The sequence below is a fragment of the Poecilia formosa genome, unplaced genomic scaffold (assembly GCF_000485575.1).
Source record: "Poecilia formosa unplaced genomic scaffold, Poecilia_formosa-5.1.2 Scaffold86, whole genome shotgun sequence".
NCBI lineage: Eukaryota > Metazoa > Chordata > Actinopteri > Cyprinodontiformes > Poeciliidae > Poecilia > Poecilia formosa.
This window is the reverse complement of record NW_006800025.1, coordinates 843,565-862,263: the sequence shown is the minus strand read 5'-3', so window position 1 is coordinate 862,263 and position 18,699 is coordinate 843,565. Positions and strand designations below refer to the sequence as shown.

Below are 18,699 nucleotides of genomic sequence, written 5' to 3'. Positions count from 1 at the left end.
CAATCTCAGTTTTTAGGGCAAGAGAGTCACGCCCCTTTGCATTTTCCCTACAACAGATAAACAACTGAAGCTTCTCACCCATAAATATAAGCTGAAGAGCCACAGATTAGGGTCAAGGAGTCTTTTATTGAGGATTTGTTGCAGATTTTTAAAATTCTATTTATTTATTATTTTTCTTATTTTAGGGCTGTTGAATAAAAAAAATCTTGTTAGATTATTATTTCTAAATGTAGTAAAGGAATGTGCAATACATGGGCAAGGTCTCAATAACAGCCCTGACATGAACCAACTCACTCCCACAAGATTTCTTAAGGACATTAAAGAAAAGACATTATAATAAATACACGAAAGGAGTCATTTTACTAAAGAATTCAGAAGTGAAAGGTCAAATTAGTTGGCCCTGTGGGCTGTGCTGCATCAGCAACAGGAAACATGTCTAAGAGAAAGAAATTGAATCTAGCAATGATTCAGGCACCATTTTTAGTATGTTTCATATGCCAAAGTAGTTGTGTTGAAAGAGCATCAGAAACAAAGAGCATCAGATATAAATAGGAGACTTAAATTTGTTTTAATTTACTTTTTTTTTTAAATATCATATTTGTGCATATCTAGTGAAATAAATAAAAACTGTTTGGTTTTAGAAAAAGAGTACACAACAGCTCTAGGAGGTGAAAGGCAACAAAAGAGTCCAGCTTTTGTCAGTGACCTCTTTTAACCTTTTGACATATCAGTTGTAGAACCTATTTAACTAAGCCAAAAACTCTGTTTTCTGCAGAGACAAATTCTCTCATAAATGTTATATACTACCAGGTTTTAAAAATATTTTTATGCTGACAATACTGCAGATGTACTCTGAATTTACTGTCCTTATTCTGTTTTGAGGACAGAGCTAGCGTCTGAAAAAAATGTAGGAATACTAATTGTTGATTCTCACACATCAAGCAGTTGGTAAAAAAAAGCAATCAAGATAAAACTGCTCTAGAACCTTATTTTATTTTAGAGCTGGTGAACGATTTGTATATATGCTACATTTATGTCTGTGTGCTGTATGTCCACAGTGCCAACATACACTTGGTACAATCTACCAATTTATGGTTTTCATTCCACATTATGTTCTTATGTTGAATCGAAAGGTTTTTCTTCCTTTATACTAAAACTCCTATTTCCTCAAAAGTGCAGTAGTTTCAGGTTTATTTATGTCACCTATTCCTATTAAATGTGCCAAGAAGCTTGTGTTTAAGCCTTCAGATATTATACTTTATAGAATAAGCTCCATATTGCGTTGAATTTATACCACAATCTTTCAACATTGCAAAACCTTTTTATATAAATTGATGTTTGCAAATGAAAACCTTTTTATGTTCTTTACTGTGTCGACTCTGAGTGTTATATTTCAGGTGCATTGTGGGCTGCTTTTATGTTGTTAGCACTCCTGTGAAATTTTAAATCTCTGGATCTTTCCTGGTCAAAAATTAAAACAATTAAGAAAAAAAAAAGAAGTAAGACAACAATTACCTCCCTGAACCCCCTCTTTTAAAATGAAAAGCTGAAAAAAATGATAATATTGACAAGTTTATTATGAAATGAAGCAACATTTTACATATAGAAACTACTTTGAAAATCTCACATGCTGCTCATCACTGACAGACTATAATCATTAAATTTCCTGAGTTAAAGATAATTGTGAGTTTTATGACAGTAAATACTAATACATTCATTAATAGTAAATGCATATTTTTCTGAAGTAGCTCTGTAGAAATTTGTCTTATAAAATACAATAAAACCACAAATGAACTGACTGATGGTCAAAAACAACATGAGTACAAAAAGAACAAAAAATATTGAAACGCCTTGATCTGCTTCAAATGTTACCCTGAGCTAGTCATACAAGCTGTTGCACTTTAAAGGAACCAAGTACTTGACAATAAATTTGTAGATTTTTATACATTCTGAGTTTCAATGTTATAATTTGAGATAGCAAAGTACAACTAATTAATCCCTAACCCATTATAGAAGTTTAGCTTACTCCAAATTTGAGAATTACATGTAAACATTGCCTAAGTCAGTTTAACAAATGAAGTCAGTGCTCAGATAAGTGACAAATAAGGAAAAGAAAGTAAATTGTTATAATTGATGTAAATATTAGCAGTGTAAATGAAATATATTCACTTAATGTAAGGTCTTACATTACGATAATTCTTGAGTGAAATGATTTAACATCTAAATCAAACCTTTGAATGATTTTCCGTCACATATTCTGAATTTGTGGGAAATCTACTTAGAATAGAAGGAGTCATTTGTGTGTTAAGTCATTTGTAGCACATTCTTTTTGTCATAAGCATTGATAGTCTGAAACACCAATTATCAACGTGTTGAGATGAGACAACGATTATATACTACTAGCCCCAGTCCCTTTAAAATATCCTACTTTTATCCCAATCTACAACAATTACAGAGGAAAGAATACAACAATAGTGGAACATTTCTTCATATTAGGCAAAGGAGATGTAAAAAAAACAAACACCATTACTCTGTGTTGATATACAATGTTAGGGCAAGATTGCTTTCCTGACCAAAAGTTTAAAAAAATCTACCAATAAATTTTCACCATGTTTAAAAGAAAAACAAGATAAGCACCAAGACACTCACAAAGCCATTTTCAGTAGTTTGGCTTCTTTGTTACATTTTTCACATTTTGTTAAATGAGCATTTAACCCTTGCTTGTTCTGGAGTTAACACTGACTCCTCAAATTCAATCTAAAACCATCCCTGAGTTTTCAGATTAGCAATCCCTGAGATGAGCTTAAGACGAGGTATTTTTTATAGCGTGTAAAAACATTAAAATCTGATATAAAAACATTAAACATACTCGGGCGCAACAAAAATGAAATATAGAAAACATATTAATGCATCTTGCACATGATTAGAGCAGAGTGGCATTGCATTGGGTTTGGCATAGATAGGAATAACAATGAGCTTTTCTCCTAAAAGGCTCATTGCGCATAAAAAAAGTAATATACTAAAAAGAAAAAAAAAAAATCAAGGATAAACAAGGAAAAGAAAATCCTCACAGTTTAGATCAGTCGTCATTATTCTATGTACCTGCACAGTATGTATTGCATATTCATATTCTTATGTCGCAATATAGTACTGTTACCTTGCATTCAGGTCAAATTAAATTAAGGGAATGATCTTTCAAGCACATATGTACACAGCAGCAAGAGTACCATGATGTTAAGATTGTAAACCAGATCTTCTTCAAGCTTTCACCGACCCATTTGTGTTTTACATGATGATCTCTACTCAAACATTCATTGCTGGTAGGCTTCAAAAGGAGCACAGGGAGAAGATGCGCTGCTTTTGGATGAAAATAAATAAGTAGTATGCATTTCTTAAAAAGGCTTTAGAATAATTTTACATATATATTAATTGGGTGTTAAAGTATCAGTCAGCATCTCCTGTAAAACGGGAGTAATATGCTGTTTGACTAGCTAGGTCTACATGCTTCTCCTTGCAGGCTGGGTGCTCCCGAGTCAAAAGCCTACACAGTGTCTTAAATATCTACCTAGAAATAGATCCAACTGGACATAAAAAAGTAACAGCAGCAGCGAGCTCACAAGAAACATCATGTCTGATTTTTGCCTCGTTTCTGTTTCTAATTTTAAGCATCCAGAGTAAAGCTGGAGCCCTCAGTAACTCAGTAGAAGCTCAAGTATTTATGCCATGTACGTATAATTTAATCCTGAGAAAATTCAGTCAAATCCAACTTGAAGTAGTCATAAAGCAACAAACTTTTACAGATCAGCCAGTAAAGATAGAATACTGTTCAAAGAGAGATAAAAGTGTGTAAGAAAACCCAGAAATGAAGACCGACTGAACTCAAGCCAAACAGCAGCATTGTGCTGCCCCCTGTAGGCCGGGCGTTCGCCTATTTTTGATTGATTTGCAAGAATGTAGGTGCATCTCAAATGTGAAAACAACCGAAAAATTACATCAATAATTTAAAAAGTGAAAATTATTTAGCTTCATTACACACAGAGGTATGTATTAAACAAGTATTTTTTTTTCTGTTCAATTTGATGATACTGAATCAATAAATGAGGAAAATTACTGTATTGCGTAATACTAGTTATACTAGAAGACAATCACTGGTGTCCTCAACAAAGTCAGTGTGTTACTCTGCTCAGTATACTTGTCTGACCTAAACCTGGTCAAAAAGCCAATGGATGTTGCCGAGGGGAAGATGAGACGCCAGACCCACCAATGCAGACGAGCTGAAAGTTGCTTCTAAACCAAGCTATACATCCTGAGCATTTCTGCAGCACCACTGTTTAATCACCTCCATGCTACGCTGCATCGATACAGCAATTTATCCCAAAAGGAGCCCAGACCCGATCAAGGCATACCTATGTTAGCAGGTGTTTCTCTACTTAATATTGTTTTTGAATAATTATCTTGTGTAATATTCTAATTTTGTCAAAAAAAAAAAAAAACTGAATCGTTTTCAAAATTAACAGAAATAAAACACTTGAGATTATTAAAACTCTGTGTATAATGAATATTTAACGAGTTTCAAATTCTGAATTAAATGATTGAAATTAAGACCTTTCGGTGGCATTCGTGGTTCATCCATAAGAGATGATGGTGTTTGCAAAACTAAAAGTGAGAAATGATACATCACAGAACCAAGCTGAGTGGCCTCAACTTTGCCCTGGAGCTTTAAACTCGGTACACTCGCAAGCTTCTGCAAGCTTCTGATGTTCGGACATCGTGACAGGAAACGAAGCAACAAGATTGACACTCTGATGAGGTGAGAATATTGGCTTTGTGCTGTCGAGATTTGGCTGAAATGAAAAGAGTGTTTCAGAAGTCTATTGACCTCATGGTTTTACCAAGCAACCACAAAGCGGTTTTAATTTCTCAGGTCTTAAAGTACACGCGTAGAGTGCAGCAGAGTGTGAAACTGAATCGCTGCAGGTCAGGTTGTTGAGTTACTCTTTGTGGTGGTATGTGATGAATAGTTTTCATCCTGTATACATTCTGTAGTGCAAAAAGGATTTGATTTAATCCCAACTAAAATCAGATATCTATAAATATCAGACCTAACATGCACTAGTGAGGTAGACCAGAACAGCCAGCAAAATGCTGAGTACTAAAAAGATAAAAATCAACTTATAAAACAAAATAATTGACCAAAACCCAGAAAACACTTTTTGGTCTGACATTCATTTGGCCCCAGAAATCTGGATGGTCAACAGCAATATTGGCAAATCTCACAGCAGTGCGTTGCCTATACCTATACCCTTAAACCCGTTTTGTGTTTTTTTTTTTTTCTTTTTTTCTTTCCAAATCAACACACCATCCCTCCCTCCCCACGCAACCCATTTGCTAACATTCATCACAGAGACACTGTCCGGTACATCTGTGCTTTGTCGACAGAAAGGTGTAACAGTCAGGAAGGATACTGAACAGTAAGGCAGCAAAAGTTTAGGTCTATTCTCAACACACTGAGTATAATGCAAACGAAACTGATTAATAAAACTCACAAGGAAAGTGCAGTTACATAAAAGAAATCTGCAAATGCCTGTGAACACCTTTCAGTATTATCTCTACGTATTCCAATGTTCCTGGTAGCAAGGATTCATACATTTAAACTTCCTGAGTGCAACAATGAAGCATTATTCCTGAGTGTTACACCAAATAAAAAGTAATAAAGACAACATTCTTCATGAGTGTTTTTAACCTGAGGTAATTCCAAAAGCAGCTTCAACAGCAAGGGAGGAGAATTGTGTCCCCTCTCTCAACCGTCGAAGCAATTTGATTGGCTCCTGTGCTTCGGCGAGGCTCAATCTCCCATTTAATCAGAGGTTTCAGGAGGTGGCGCTGGCTGGCTGTGTTCCCCCTCGTCTCCTTTCAAGGGGGACGGTTTTCCCTGAGAAACTGGTGAGGACTGTTGTGCTTTTACTGGACAGCTGGCGACCATGTGGTCAATGCTCTGGCAGAAGTGGCACCTCTTGGGCTGAGGTGGTAACTTGCACTCTTTGGCGTGATGATCCAGGCCTCCACAGTTATAACATCTACAAGAGAATACATGAAGTTTACGTTTGACATAAACCTGAGAAAGAACAGATCGTGAGCATCCAATGGAATGAAATCGCTCTTTTGAGAAAGTATGGAGACTGTAAGGTGCGAAACATGTCAGAATTTTTTGTTGGATTTACAGCATCATGACGTAAGGGTTTTGCATGGTGGGTTAGCTGCGGATCTCTGCAGCTGCACCTTCACAGCTTCCCTAACTAATGTTCTTCTATTTGGCTCCATCTGTTTGGTTGGACGGCCATGTCTTGGTAGCTTTGCAGGTGTAGGATTCTCTTGTTTTTGGATAATGGGTTGGGCAGTGAACACTGAGATGCTCCAAGCTTGGGATATTGTTTTCGTTACTCGCTCCGGTGAGCTAAACGTCTCGACATTATCCCTGGCCTGCCTGCTGTGCTCCTTCATCCTGCCATTTATATCTTTGCAGAACAGCTGTAATTAAACTGACAAGAAATTACACAGAAGATACTTACAAGGTAAGTGACTTCTGAAGGCACTGGATTTTATTTAAGCATGTCAGAGTAAAGCTGGATTGACAACGGTGCACTTTGTACTTTTTAGATTTTTATATTAAAGAAAAAATATGTATCTTGTTCCTTCAACTGTTGGTCTATTGCAACAAATCTAATTTCACCAGTATCAGGGCCGAGTCAACATATCTTTAAGTTCCTATTAATATATTATTTTAATGCAATAAATTCTACAATATTAATCACAGATGCCTCAAAGAGACATCTTACTTTCCCATTTGTTTGTTTTAAGGAAAACATTAGCCAACAATTTGTAGTCTATCATATTTCCTTTAAAATCTCCCCAAAATTTTCTACTTTACTAAAACACTTTTTAATTAAGTCAAAAAAAATAAAATACATAAACCTTCCTGGAGAAGCATTTTAATAAAGTAAGTTGGGACTGTTTTTAACTCTCAAGGATCCTAAATTATACATTTCCGCCTCTAGATGGCAATATTCCACCTGCTAAACCTTAGCTTGACTTTTTACATAACTCTCCAATTCAAATGGCATTTGAGGGGATGGTGCAGATCTTCATGAGGAGAACAAGATTTATGAACATTTCAAAACTGCTTGTCACTGAAATAATCCCAGGTTAGAAAACACAACTGCAATTCAAGGCAATATTTTAGCAAGCAGTTTGGTGAAGTTACTGGAGGGTTTTCTTTAGAGTTGTACAGTTTGTGCTATTTGTCAGCTTGTCGCTGAGAGAAGCTTCCAGTTGGGGCCAGTTCAATCAAAGTGTGGCTCTAGTGTCATCACCATTGAACTTTAGTTAGACTCTATGCATGGGGGTCAGCTGAAGGCATCAGGCTGCCATCGGCCACCGCTGTTTGGACATCATTTATAGAATGGCCACGCGTACAGGGGTGGAAGACAGATGGGTGGTGGGCGTGAGGCAGTTACTCGGTGCCTCCCTGGACCCCCCCGGCCACCTTTGTGGCAGCAGATGAGGTTTGGACGGTGCGGCTGCTGAGGGGTCAGGTTGGCTTTGTGGCCCTGGCTGTTTGAGTGGTGTCAAGGTCTATACCGTCACCATCACAGAGGCTCCTCACATCAGCATCCATCAGGAGGAAAGTGGAAGTGGTCCCTTTGTCTAAAAAAGCTGCAGTAATGACCTCTGAACCCTGACCTCCAACCTCCCTCCAATCCCATCCAAGCCCCCAGCCCTCTTCCTTTTATTCATACATGGTTGCTATGACAACTATGACCCTTAACGCCCCTTGCCTGGGCTCCTGCATCTGTTATCAATTAAATGAACAGGAACTTTTTTCCTTTGCAAAGTGATAGATATGCGAGTTTATCAGTGATCTGAACCAAGCTGGAACAGCGACTCTCTCTAAATAATCAGAACTCCTTCACAGTGCTTCTAATTTATATACATACATAAACTGTTTATTAATAAAAGGTAATCAGTTAATCACATCCCAATCCGTGGAGGACAATCCAGTGTTGCATAACACAAAGCAATGAAGAGAAAACGCACCTTATCCATGAATCAGAGAGGTCTGTGGAGAAGTACTGAACCACGACGGCCTCCCAGGACTCTGAGGCCATAATGATCTCTGTTCTCACACTCACTTCGCTCTGGTTGTAATCACAACTGACATGTGGTGAAGTTGATACACCTCTAACCTTGCATCATACTGACACTCGGAGTGATCTGCAAACACTGATCTCTTTAGCTCCTTTAGTTTCGCCTGATAAGAGCCACATAGTTACCTTGTAGTCCATCTTGGGGTCTTAAGATAAAGATACATTTTAATTCTGGCTTTGTAAGCGAATCCCTTTATGCCATTTCTGCCTCTGGACCAATTAGATTAAATCTTTCTTTTTACTCTCAAAACATGGATTTGGATAAAGTTACGATGTGTGAGTTGTTTGCTGGATTGTTGGACACCTCCATGTGTGCATCAAGTTATATCCAAACAAAATCACCTATAGTAATCAACAAACTTGCATCTTATCTTGAGAAAAGTAAAAGGGAAATCTAAAGTCTGTCTTTGCAGGATTAATTTTGGATTTAGAGGAAAACTTCTGTCCGTTGAGGAGGGTTGGTAGGAAGAGGGAGAAAGTGGGCAGATCTGAATTCACCAGGGACGAGCAGATTTAAACAGTTATTGATCCAGGTCACACGTCAGGCCCTGCTGATGTGACCCTGGGTAGAGCTCAAAGCGGGGGGTTGGGATCCAGGGAAAGGCACAAAAGTGAGGAGAAACTACAAACACCATTGTACATCTGATCCAAGCAGAACACACACACACACAAAAAAAAATCACAAACACTTTACAACAACTTCAATTGTATGCGATTCTCAGTTCAAAATACTATTTCTTCCCTGACTGAGGTCTTGGTATCAAATTATGGCTTTGCCAGTTATTTTCTTAAATGAAATTCTTCCAAGATTAGGACACATGAAGTAATTCTTCACTGCAAAAAGACCAAATGTTTCACAAAAAATCTGAAGTGAAATTGTGAGTCTCGTTATTTAACTTAACAGACTTTAAAGAAAAAAAAAAATGTTTTGCCCAAAGTATTGAATGTACAGCCCAATTTATAAAATGTAGATACATTTTGATATCTGTCCCCTCAGGTAATAAAGGGTTAAAACTAGGAAACCACAATACATGGATGTGCAATCATTTCTGCCTTATTGTGTGAAATATTGCAGTTTTAATGGGCTGCCTGGACATCGTATTATATTTTGAGAGCAACAGATTCAGGCTCTGTCAGTTGATAATATATGTGAACAGCAGGATATTGATCATTAATGTCAACACTCAATGTGTATTTTTAATGGCAAAGGTGCTAAAGCTTATGGAGAGGGGTCAAAGAAGAGGAGTCTGAAAAATGTGTGTTGTAATTGATATTGTCACTGAAATTTTCAGGCATATTATTTAGGAATATTTCTTTTCCTGTGCAGCATCTATTAAAATCCTCCCTTTTGGGTCATTTTCTCCATTTTTGAGGTTTGATGTAGTCCTTTTTTTTCTTTCAAATTACCCTCACTCTCTTTTATTCAAAACCTTGAAAGAGTTAAAACCTCTGTTGCGTTGAAACCTCCCAGTTTGCCAGTACATACCTGTCTCCCTTTGAGCGGCGCTTTTGGACCTTTTTGCCTTTGGGCCTCCGCTCGCTGCCCACACAGTGGATGCCGCCCGGACCAGTAACCCGCTGCGACTCGAGGCCCTTCGATGACTTCTTGAAGGTAAACTCGACCGCTTCGCCTTCCTTCAGGCTGCGGAAACCTTCCATGTGCAGCTTGCTCTGAAAGGCAAGAAAGCAAGAGCTCATTCAACTTTAACCTCTTGTTGTTTGGGAAACTCCAAATGTGGAAATCATTTTTCTCACAGTAAATCTGATAGAAGGGGGTGCTTGATTTCTCTTCAACTCATTTGTATGGGGAAAAACTGCAGATGATTTTGCCCCCATTGACTAGATCCTGGCTACCGTTGGCTTGTAGAAACTCTGACCACCAAACATTTATCCCAGTTTAAAATCAGAACCCAACCACTCTTATCAAGTATGTGGTATTTTATGTTATGCTTATAACCAAATAAGCCATACGAAGCTCATCATTCCTTCTCCACAGCTAGTTTTCACATCATGCACTACAAAAGTGATGGTGACCCAATGCTGAATTTTCATATTATTATTTTTCTGCATTTAGGAGAAAAAAACTGACGAGGATAATCTTCAATCAAGCCCCCCCCGACCTCCACTCTTCCTCATCCCCCATCCTCACCGGAGGAGCAGCATTCCACACTGCCGCCCCCACCCCCACCTTTTTTTCCCACCCACATCACAAAGCTCCACTAACACACTGACCACCACCACTAACCCTAAACTACAGGATGCAGGGGTTGGTGCTCGCGTTGGGGGTGGGGTGACACGGCAAGCAAGGCATCTCTCTGTGAAGGCTGGGGGTCAGGGTGACATTCCTCGGATAGTTGTTTGGCAGAAAGATGTGAAAAGATATAAACTCACAAGGAGCACAAATGACCAATATCTCACCTTGATAGCATCGTTTTCACTCAAGATCTTTGTGGGAAGGAGCTGATAACTTCACTTTGTTACAGGTTTGATGACATTAGGTGGATCTGCTTACTTAATGAACAATGGGCCTGCAGGCTTGAATGTTTAACTGCCTTTTTATTGATGCCACAGTCACCTGAAGAGAAAAGAGCCCTCTCCTTAACATGTGCAAAGAGCATTTCCACCTCCAAAACAAAATGCAGGAAAGATAAAAACAGAGAAAAGGTGTGGCACAGGTTTGTGGAGAAATACCTCAGACTGGTTAACGCATCATGGGAAGCCCCTCAAAAAACAAATCCCTAGGTGGGATTGTAAGATTATATTGTCACGCAGGCCGCAAACTGTTGACATAAGAACAGCCTGCTGTAATTTAGCAAATCTGCTTTGATAAAACGGTAATCCTGTCTCTTTGATTTTATTTTGGAGCAAAGCTTCATCCTTTTGTGTGTTATAACTAAACGTCTGGATGTTTTGTAGGTCAAAACTCATTGGAACCCAACAGAACATGCAATTCATTGTAAGGGAAGTCATTTTGGAAATGGGCCTCTAAGAAAACACGGATTAAATCTTTAAATGCTGCTCCTGAAAAAGACAATCAGAGGTTTCGGTGAACTGCAAACCTCCCCCCCACCACCACCACCCACCCAGCCTCATTTGAAAAACAAGCATGGTCTGTATAATATTTTACATTTCGAGCACCATTTGTGAGAAATAACATCTGATTGGCAAGATGGACGTCCCAGAACCACTCTTCACCCGGTGACCGTTAATCCACTTCCTCTCTCAAACGTGTGAACATCCCCACCCCCATAACTCACCCTCAACCTACCACATGGCCACTCTCACACAGGTAAAGCATCAGGATGGGGGGTTTCTTTTCTTCTCTTTATCCTTCAAGGACCTGATGTGGAGGTGCTATTTGTGGGGTCTAGAGTAAACTACATTAGAATATGTCTGGAAGCGAAGCAAGGCAAAGAAAGACATCAGAGTGGAGAGGGACAATAGAAAGACTTCTGCTGGGACAAAGAGAGGCTCGGGGCACGGCTGAGGGGTGCTTGATTCGGATGCATGGCTCTATTGTCCACCGGCACAAAGGCCAGCGAACCGTGGGACTTAATTTTTCCTCGACGCGTGGCCACTAATTTTAGGATGCATGGCTTTACTTTTCGTCAGATTCTCTGCATCAATTTTCTCTAATGAAAAAAAGTAAACATTACTACTTTTTCGATCGATGCAACTCACAAACCTACGTTTAACTCAGCAGGTTGTTTTTATTTATGGCTTATTATAACACCCAACATATAATTTTTGAATGCACATTACTGAGGCTTCTGCCTCTTTAAAATGTTTGTACTTTGCCTTTCCTGCTGTATCACATGCTATTCTCATCTTGTAGCCTCTTATTGAGGACCAAAGTCCAAGATAGCCAGATGTGACTTAACTCAAACAACAATAGATATTTTAAAGAAAACTGTGATGAAAGTCTGTGTATTACTTGTGATAATTTTAAAGGTCAGTGTAGTGAATCAGGTGCTTGTAGATTCATTTGGTTACGGAAAATGGGATAAATACACAATGAGAAAAGCTTAATGGATCAATCATGATACACTGAAATCAGTTACTGGAAAAGCGGTTTTGTTAGAAGATTTCAAGACTGCGTTTTCTTATTTTTTTTTTTATACCCTGCTTTTAACAAGCTAATTTGAAAAATTGTATTGTCAATAGAAATACAAGGTCACCATTATAAAAGCCAGTAAGTTAAAGCTGATCTGAGATGTGATACCATTAAAAAATATATAAAACAACCTGAGTAAAGTTTGCAGAGAAATAATTTAATTCCACTTTAAATATCTAATTTCTTTCAATCTTGCCATTCAGAATGTGAGGTTTTACTCCATTAGACCAAATGCACGATTTTTGATACACATATTTCTGCGAACTCTGCCTTCTTGAAGAAAGTTGCTACTGCTTTCAAAAAATTGCTTTGTTACGTCCTACTTTTGTCTTCTTCCCTCAGGTAGAAGATTTAAATCAATAATGGACACAGACACCTTCTAAGAAGAAGTTTTTGTGGAGTTAAAGGCCCTTTCAAATGCTTACAAGGAAATAAGATATTTCAAAAATGGATTATCAGTAAAATAGTCTTTCATAATGTGGTATAATAAAAATGATAAGTTCTTTAGAAGGGAGTAGGGGCCAGTGCATCAATTGTTTTTGTATTAGGTTTATGCTATTAAAAACATGCAATCCGTGTCTTTTTGGTTGAGGAGGACACAGTACATGATAATAACAAAATACCGAATGTATCAATTATGATACAATAAAAAAAAAAGTCCAGTTCTTGTTTCATTTAAAACAATCCAATATAAAATGTTTGACTTTTAAAAGGTTGAATGTTTGTGCTATTAATTCTTGTATCAGTCTCTGAAGGGTTAGTAGATTAAAGTAATACCAAAGCTTATCAATGGAAATTGATAAAGGATTGGATGCTGACAACGGAGAACTTTGCAGAATAACATTAATAAAACTTCAAATGGCTTCAACTCTCTAACTACTGGAGATCTAAACTGCAGGTTTCTATCATGCCCAGCTTCCTGCAGCTTTCACAATAAAAAAAAAAACCCTCACAATTATAACTCTGTAAGCGCCATCATGGCCAGATGGTAGAAAGACTGAAACAGGGGCTGCATGTGAAATCATGCAAACTTCATGCAAGTAGGTCCAATGTTTTCACAGCCCAAGATAGACTGTTGGTGCATAAACAAGACAAGGCACCTAAAAATAGTCCTTTTCAAAGAAGGGTTTAGCAATAAATTGTAGTGTACCTCTATACTGCCAACACACACACAGGCACAGGGAGGAGGGTGGAAGGGCTGACCAGACAGCAGAGAGCCTTTAATCATTTTATGACAGGAACTCTGAGGTGAATGAGCAGCTCGTAGGGATTCCTCTCATTCACATGCTAAACGTCGTCTTATCAGACAGAAGTGGAGGCGCTTCTCTCACAGATGAGAGCAAGGCAGAAACTTGTTGCTGGGAAAGTTTAAAGTAGCCGTCTTAACTTTTATGATCAAGTCAGAGAGAAAAGGGCATAAACATGAAAAGCAGTGATATTTAACAGTTTATTTAAGGTGTTTTCATGGATCACAAGTCTAATCGGCAAGCCGTTATTCAATTCAGAAGAAAGGCACCGTTTTAAATGATATTAAAAAAAAAAAAGATTATTTAGTTTTCATTGTCATAAATATGTGCACACATTCTGTGCAGCTTAGTAGCCTTGTTGTAAGCCTGTTAAGGTGTGTAAGCCAGGCTAGACTTAAGCAAGGGCTTAGTGGGAAAGTACTTGAAGTTTTGGGAACCTCAAAAAATATCATTTTAAATAGGTGCATGATATGTTGACAGTATTCCAGAAGTGTCCATGTGGTTTCAGTTGTTAGATTTTTCTGCCAATAATTAATATGCAACTATTTGAAAACAGGTATCTCACAAACTAAAACCTTTTACCTCAGACACATCTTCATGATGGACATTTCATCCCTCTGGCTGTGAGGTAGCTGACTTTTTGTTGTACAAATTGGAGCCTCAGGAGTTTTATTTTGTTTTGTTCTCCCCCTCCCCCTGATCAACAATGTACTTTTACAACCAATGATTTAATTCATTTTTAAATTTTACTCCTAATCTACTAAAGAGAAACTAAATCTACCAGCAGGACAGATGGGTCATAATTTCTCATATTTTTACCAAAAGGTAACCCAAACAGCTATCAGAAAATGGAAATGAGGGTTTCAGATTATGCAATTAAATTAGCCTTTGTATAATCTTTTATCTTTGTAAAATAACCTCCGATTAGCAATGCTAAACTACATACATATGCAATTGTAGTACTGTTAGAAAAAAATAACAAAATCTGGGTTTGAAAATTGGAATTCACCTGAAGTGTCTTCCTTTGTTTTTAGTGTATTTTGGTGAATTCATCACATTGCCACATATAGGCCTGACAAGGCCAGTTGCACATTTTTGGATGATGTTTCCTGACTTTTCTGGAAATGATGCCATACTTGTAGTGAACTGTCTAAAAACAAGACATACAATGACTAAAAATAAATTGTGGACAATTTAAAACCTTGATGATTATGTGCACCTAACTGTCAACCTATTGTACTTTGCATGAGTAAAATACATCTAAAGAAAAAGATAAAAAGTAACTCTGAACCAGTGTCCCTGCCTAATGTGTGTTCAGTCTCTTCCACAACCCAGTAGTAGCAGATGGATGATGATAATAATGAGCCAGAGGGTTTCCTCTGTTTAATACCATTAATTTCCACTCTTGCTCTGTTTCTGCAAAGTCTCGATGCAATCGGCCCAGCTTACTTAGCCTGACATTATATGATTAACTGACTTTGACTGTGCTGTATTATAATTAAGATCAAATAGGAATCTGATCAAACCATTCTAACACACACACTTTGATATAAACCGTTCTATTACAGCTTTAGTTGTATGTGTAGGGTTGTTGTCCTCAATATTTTGCAGCCTCTAGCAGGTTTTCTTTCAAGATTTTCCAGCTTTTCTCTAAAACCACTTTCTCATCAACTCAAACTGGCTTCCCTGTCCACGCTGAACAAAAGCATCTCCACAGCATAATGCCGCTACCATCCTGTTTCTCGTTCGGAATGGTGCGCTTAGTGCTGTGCACAATTCTACTTCTCCACCAAACTGGTTTTACTGCTAAGCTGATGTTTGATTCTTGCTTGGCATCATTTCCTTCTGTTCCTGATAAACTAACACAAATACGTGATCTTTTACAATACCAAGTCTGAGTCGGGACAGAAGAACCTCTTTCATCAGAAGCTAGATCAAGACTCAGGGAGACCAGCAGCCAATCAGAAATCACTGTTCAGGGGTTTGTTTTGACATTGATCCAATTAAAAACAATACTAAGCATCATTATTCAGAAAAATGTTAAATTGGAGAAACACAAGCAGTTTCAGTTCAGTTTATTTTTATAGAACCAAGTCACAATACATCATCTCAAGGCAATCAATCTTACCATTGTTTGTTTTTATATCACCCATCACAGAGCTAAAGTAGACTTCTGACCTGCATCAAGCTGATGTTTTCCATTGGTTTGATAAATGCCATTACCAACTAGTTTCTTTAACACTGTGTTATGTAAAGCATGCTGTAAATATTGCTCTTTTCCCATTTTTTTAATGCTGCTGGTACTGGTGATCCATTGGTTAGGATTGTGTTCACGAGCAACCCTTTTTTTGTTTAAAAAAGAAACGGTGAAAATAAAATTATAGCAGCAATAAGGGGTCAACAGCTTACAGAAATTAACAATCTGTTTTGTGTAGTCAAACTTTCTGCTCTACTATCCTCCATAAAAATTTAAATAAAACATAAAATAGAGGGAGATGAGATGAGGCTCTGACTCAGATAATGGGTTGTAGAAAAAAGCAAACCATTTTTTTTTTTTAAGAATCAGTTAGGAGCCGACACTAGCACCAACATTGGGACCAATTCAGTGAAAAAGTTCACAAAGAGTTTTGCACATACATCAATTCCCATCTGTCAGCCTAACAGCTGGACTAATTTCCAAATATATTCATGGATATAAAGTGGATCTGCTAATCTTGTAAATTGACATTTGTCGTTATTAGGATCTGTGCAAATCACCTGAACTGAAACTTGTGTCAGTAGGGCACCAACACTACAGCACAGAAACCCACATCCTGTTAAATCCGCCCCTGTGCCTCTTGTGATTCCACCGTGTGTGTGTTTTTTTATTTCCTGTTATAAAAAGTTTTATAAAGAAAGCCAAGAGATATCCTAATATTACAAAACGTTGTTTTTTTTTTCAAAAGAAAACCTTACAGCAAACATCCATCTAAGTCAAGTGAATTAGTCTTTTCGTTCTACCTTAGACTGCAAAGCTGAGTCAGTTTTACAATTTATGCATCTAAACTTGTCTCTTTTCAAAACTCTAATCAATTGCTGCAAGAAGTAAAAGAACAAAAGATTAAGACACTTAAACTAATTGTGTTCGATTAGAAACGAGTAACGAGTGAGAAAAAACGGATGATCAGTGGGCTAAAAATGATCAGAGGAAAAGAAAAGAGGAGCCTGGAACTTCTTTGTTGGGATTCTGCAGGAAGAGCGGCCAGACCTACCTGATGGACAAACACATCAACCGGTTCGTCCAGCGGCACTCCCTCTCTGTTGGTCATGGACAGGAACCCGAAGCCCATGCGGACGTTGAACCACTTGCACACCCCGGAGCCGTGGAAGGACTGCGTGTCTTCCTCTGTGCTCGGTCCCTCATCTACCTCCGTCTTGCACACTCCTACAAATTCAACATTTGTTCACAATAAGGATTACAAAAAAAAAGAAAAAAAAAACTCGCCCCGCTTTAACCAACAAAACGCAAATTTGTAAAAATGTAAAAATGTAAATTTCTGCGGATCAGTAATCGATATGAATCAATGACTGAGCACGCCGTGCTGAGGCTTCAGTATATATTTTCGATTTAAACGCCAGCAGTTGCACAACATTGTTCAAGAAACATGCGCAAAACTTTCTTTTTTAAATATGCGTAAAACTTTCATTCAAATGTGCGCAAAACTTTCAGAAAATGCAACTATTTAAAGAGTCGAATTTGAGTGCATTGCTCGTCACGTGTGCGAACAATGGCTTACAACGCTCCTTCACAATCAGTGAGACAGTCGATCCGAAAACAGCTTAATTAACTCGGAACATTAACGTGCTGCTCATGAAGTTTACTCCACCTGGGAACTCCTGGTTAGAAACGGAACCCATGTCTTCTGCCTCAGCCTTGAGTCAAAAATCAGCACCCAAGATACAATATTCTCTTTCTTTTTTTTTTTTTAATTTGTAGCCCTGAAACTGGGTAATCCGCACAGATTGCCACTTTCATGCAAAATGCTGCGAAAAGCAGAAGCTGCGCAGCGAGAGGGAAAGCGGGAGAAGGGAGGTAAACAAAAGGGGGCTGGCAACCTATCCCCCCCTCCTTTGCTCAACAATGAGAAGTGGGGAGGGGGAGAATTTTTGCTGAAGAATCTCCACCACCACCACCACTTCCACTACCTCACACCCCAATAACATTCCAAACAATGCAACCAAACCCTGCCCCTCCATAAGGCAACTCCGAGCACGCTTTAAAGATAAAACTCTGCAAAAAGCATCCCGACGTTCAAGCTTACCTTCTGCCATGCCTGTGGGCCAGTTCGGTCCCAGTTCCCACTGCTGTTCTCTCCTGGATCGCTGCTTTTAGCTCCCCTGCAGTGGTCAGCACTGTTGGTCAATACAAATGACAATTTCTTATCCGACAAACCCCCCACGCACTCTCTCGGTCATGTCCACGTGATTCACGATTACAGTCCCCAAGGATGCATATGCATTGTGTGATGGAAGGACCAATCAACACAAAATGAATAAATTGATGTTCCATTCAGAGCTGGACTTCTGCAGCAGTGGGGTGGCTGTGGCAAACTGCAGCATCAGTTGGTCCACACATGCTGAATCTGCATTATTTTGCTCTTAAAGTGTCCTCATGTGCAAAAAGGTCTGAAATTTAACATGCAATTTAGTTCAAAAATACTTTCTCAGTATTTGTATTGTTTTATTTTATCCTGTTTGCAACAAAAATGGCAATCTGGTAAAATGACTATGGATCATGAGGTGAGATTCTGAAAAAATATCTTGTAATATTATTATTGTCACGTTTCATTCGATTCGTCTGAAACTGAAAATCGAACATTATTTATTCATTTTAGTAGTATTATTATTTAACTCATATCTAATTCATTGTAGTACAAAAAAACAGAAAATTAGGTAAAATGCCAATGGAAGACATGGTATTATTATTATTATTATTATTATTATTATTATTATTATTATTATTATTATTATTATTTTATTATTATTATTATTATTATTGAATTTAGTGTCATTATTTAAACTTAATTTGATTGCTTTGAATTTAAAATATGCTGATTTTTAAAAAAGTGCCCAAGTATGGCATTTATGAAGTAAA

The 18,699-nt window shown here is 37.9% G+C and overlaps 1 protein-coding gene across 2 annotated transcripts; it reads right to left on the bottom strand.

Moving 5' to 3' along the window:
• Nucleotides 1-1,559: 1,559 nt before the first annotated feature.
• Nucleotides 1,560-18,105, bottom strand: lin28aa (lin-28 homolog Aa). 2 transcript variants are annotated; one of them, XM_007557253.2, is made up of 4 exons: nucleotides 17,867-18,105; nucleotides 16,817-16,989; nucleotides 9,691-9,875; nucleotides 1,560-6,077 (listed from the first exon to the last, which is right to left on the bottom strand). In XM_007557253.2, the coding sequence occupies exons 1-4, from the start codon at nucleotides 17,874-17,876 to the stop codon at nucleotides 5,858-5,860; spliced, it is 588 nt and encodes a 195-aa protein (XP_007557315.1). In that variant the 5' UTR covers nucleotides 17,877-18,105; the 3' UTR covers nucleotides 1,560-5,857. The 2 variants fall into 2 exon arrangements, with proteins under 2 accessions (XP_007557315.1, XP_007557313.1); XM_007557251.2 differs by lacking the exon at nucleotides 17,867-18,105 and adding an exon at nucleotides 17,432-17,845.
• Between the last annotated feature and the right edge of the window lie 594 nt (nucleotides 18,106-18,699).

What these genes read in the sequence shown, in the direction of transcription:
- lin28aa (XM_007557251.2), bottom strand. Translation starts at nt 17,462, where the DNA reads ATGGGTTCCGTTTCTAACCAGGAGTTCCCAG. An exon ending in TTCTAACCAGGAGTTCCCAG is followed by an intron (nt 16,990 to 17,431) that starts GTGGAGTAAACT and finishes TTGAATTTGTAG; the next exon opens with GAGTGTGCAAGACGGAGGTA. An exon ending in CGCCGCTCAAAGGGAGACAG is followed by an intron (nt 6,078 to 9,690) that starts GTATGTACTGGC and finishes ATTCTCTTGTAG; the next exon opens with ATGTTATAACTGTGGAGGCC.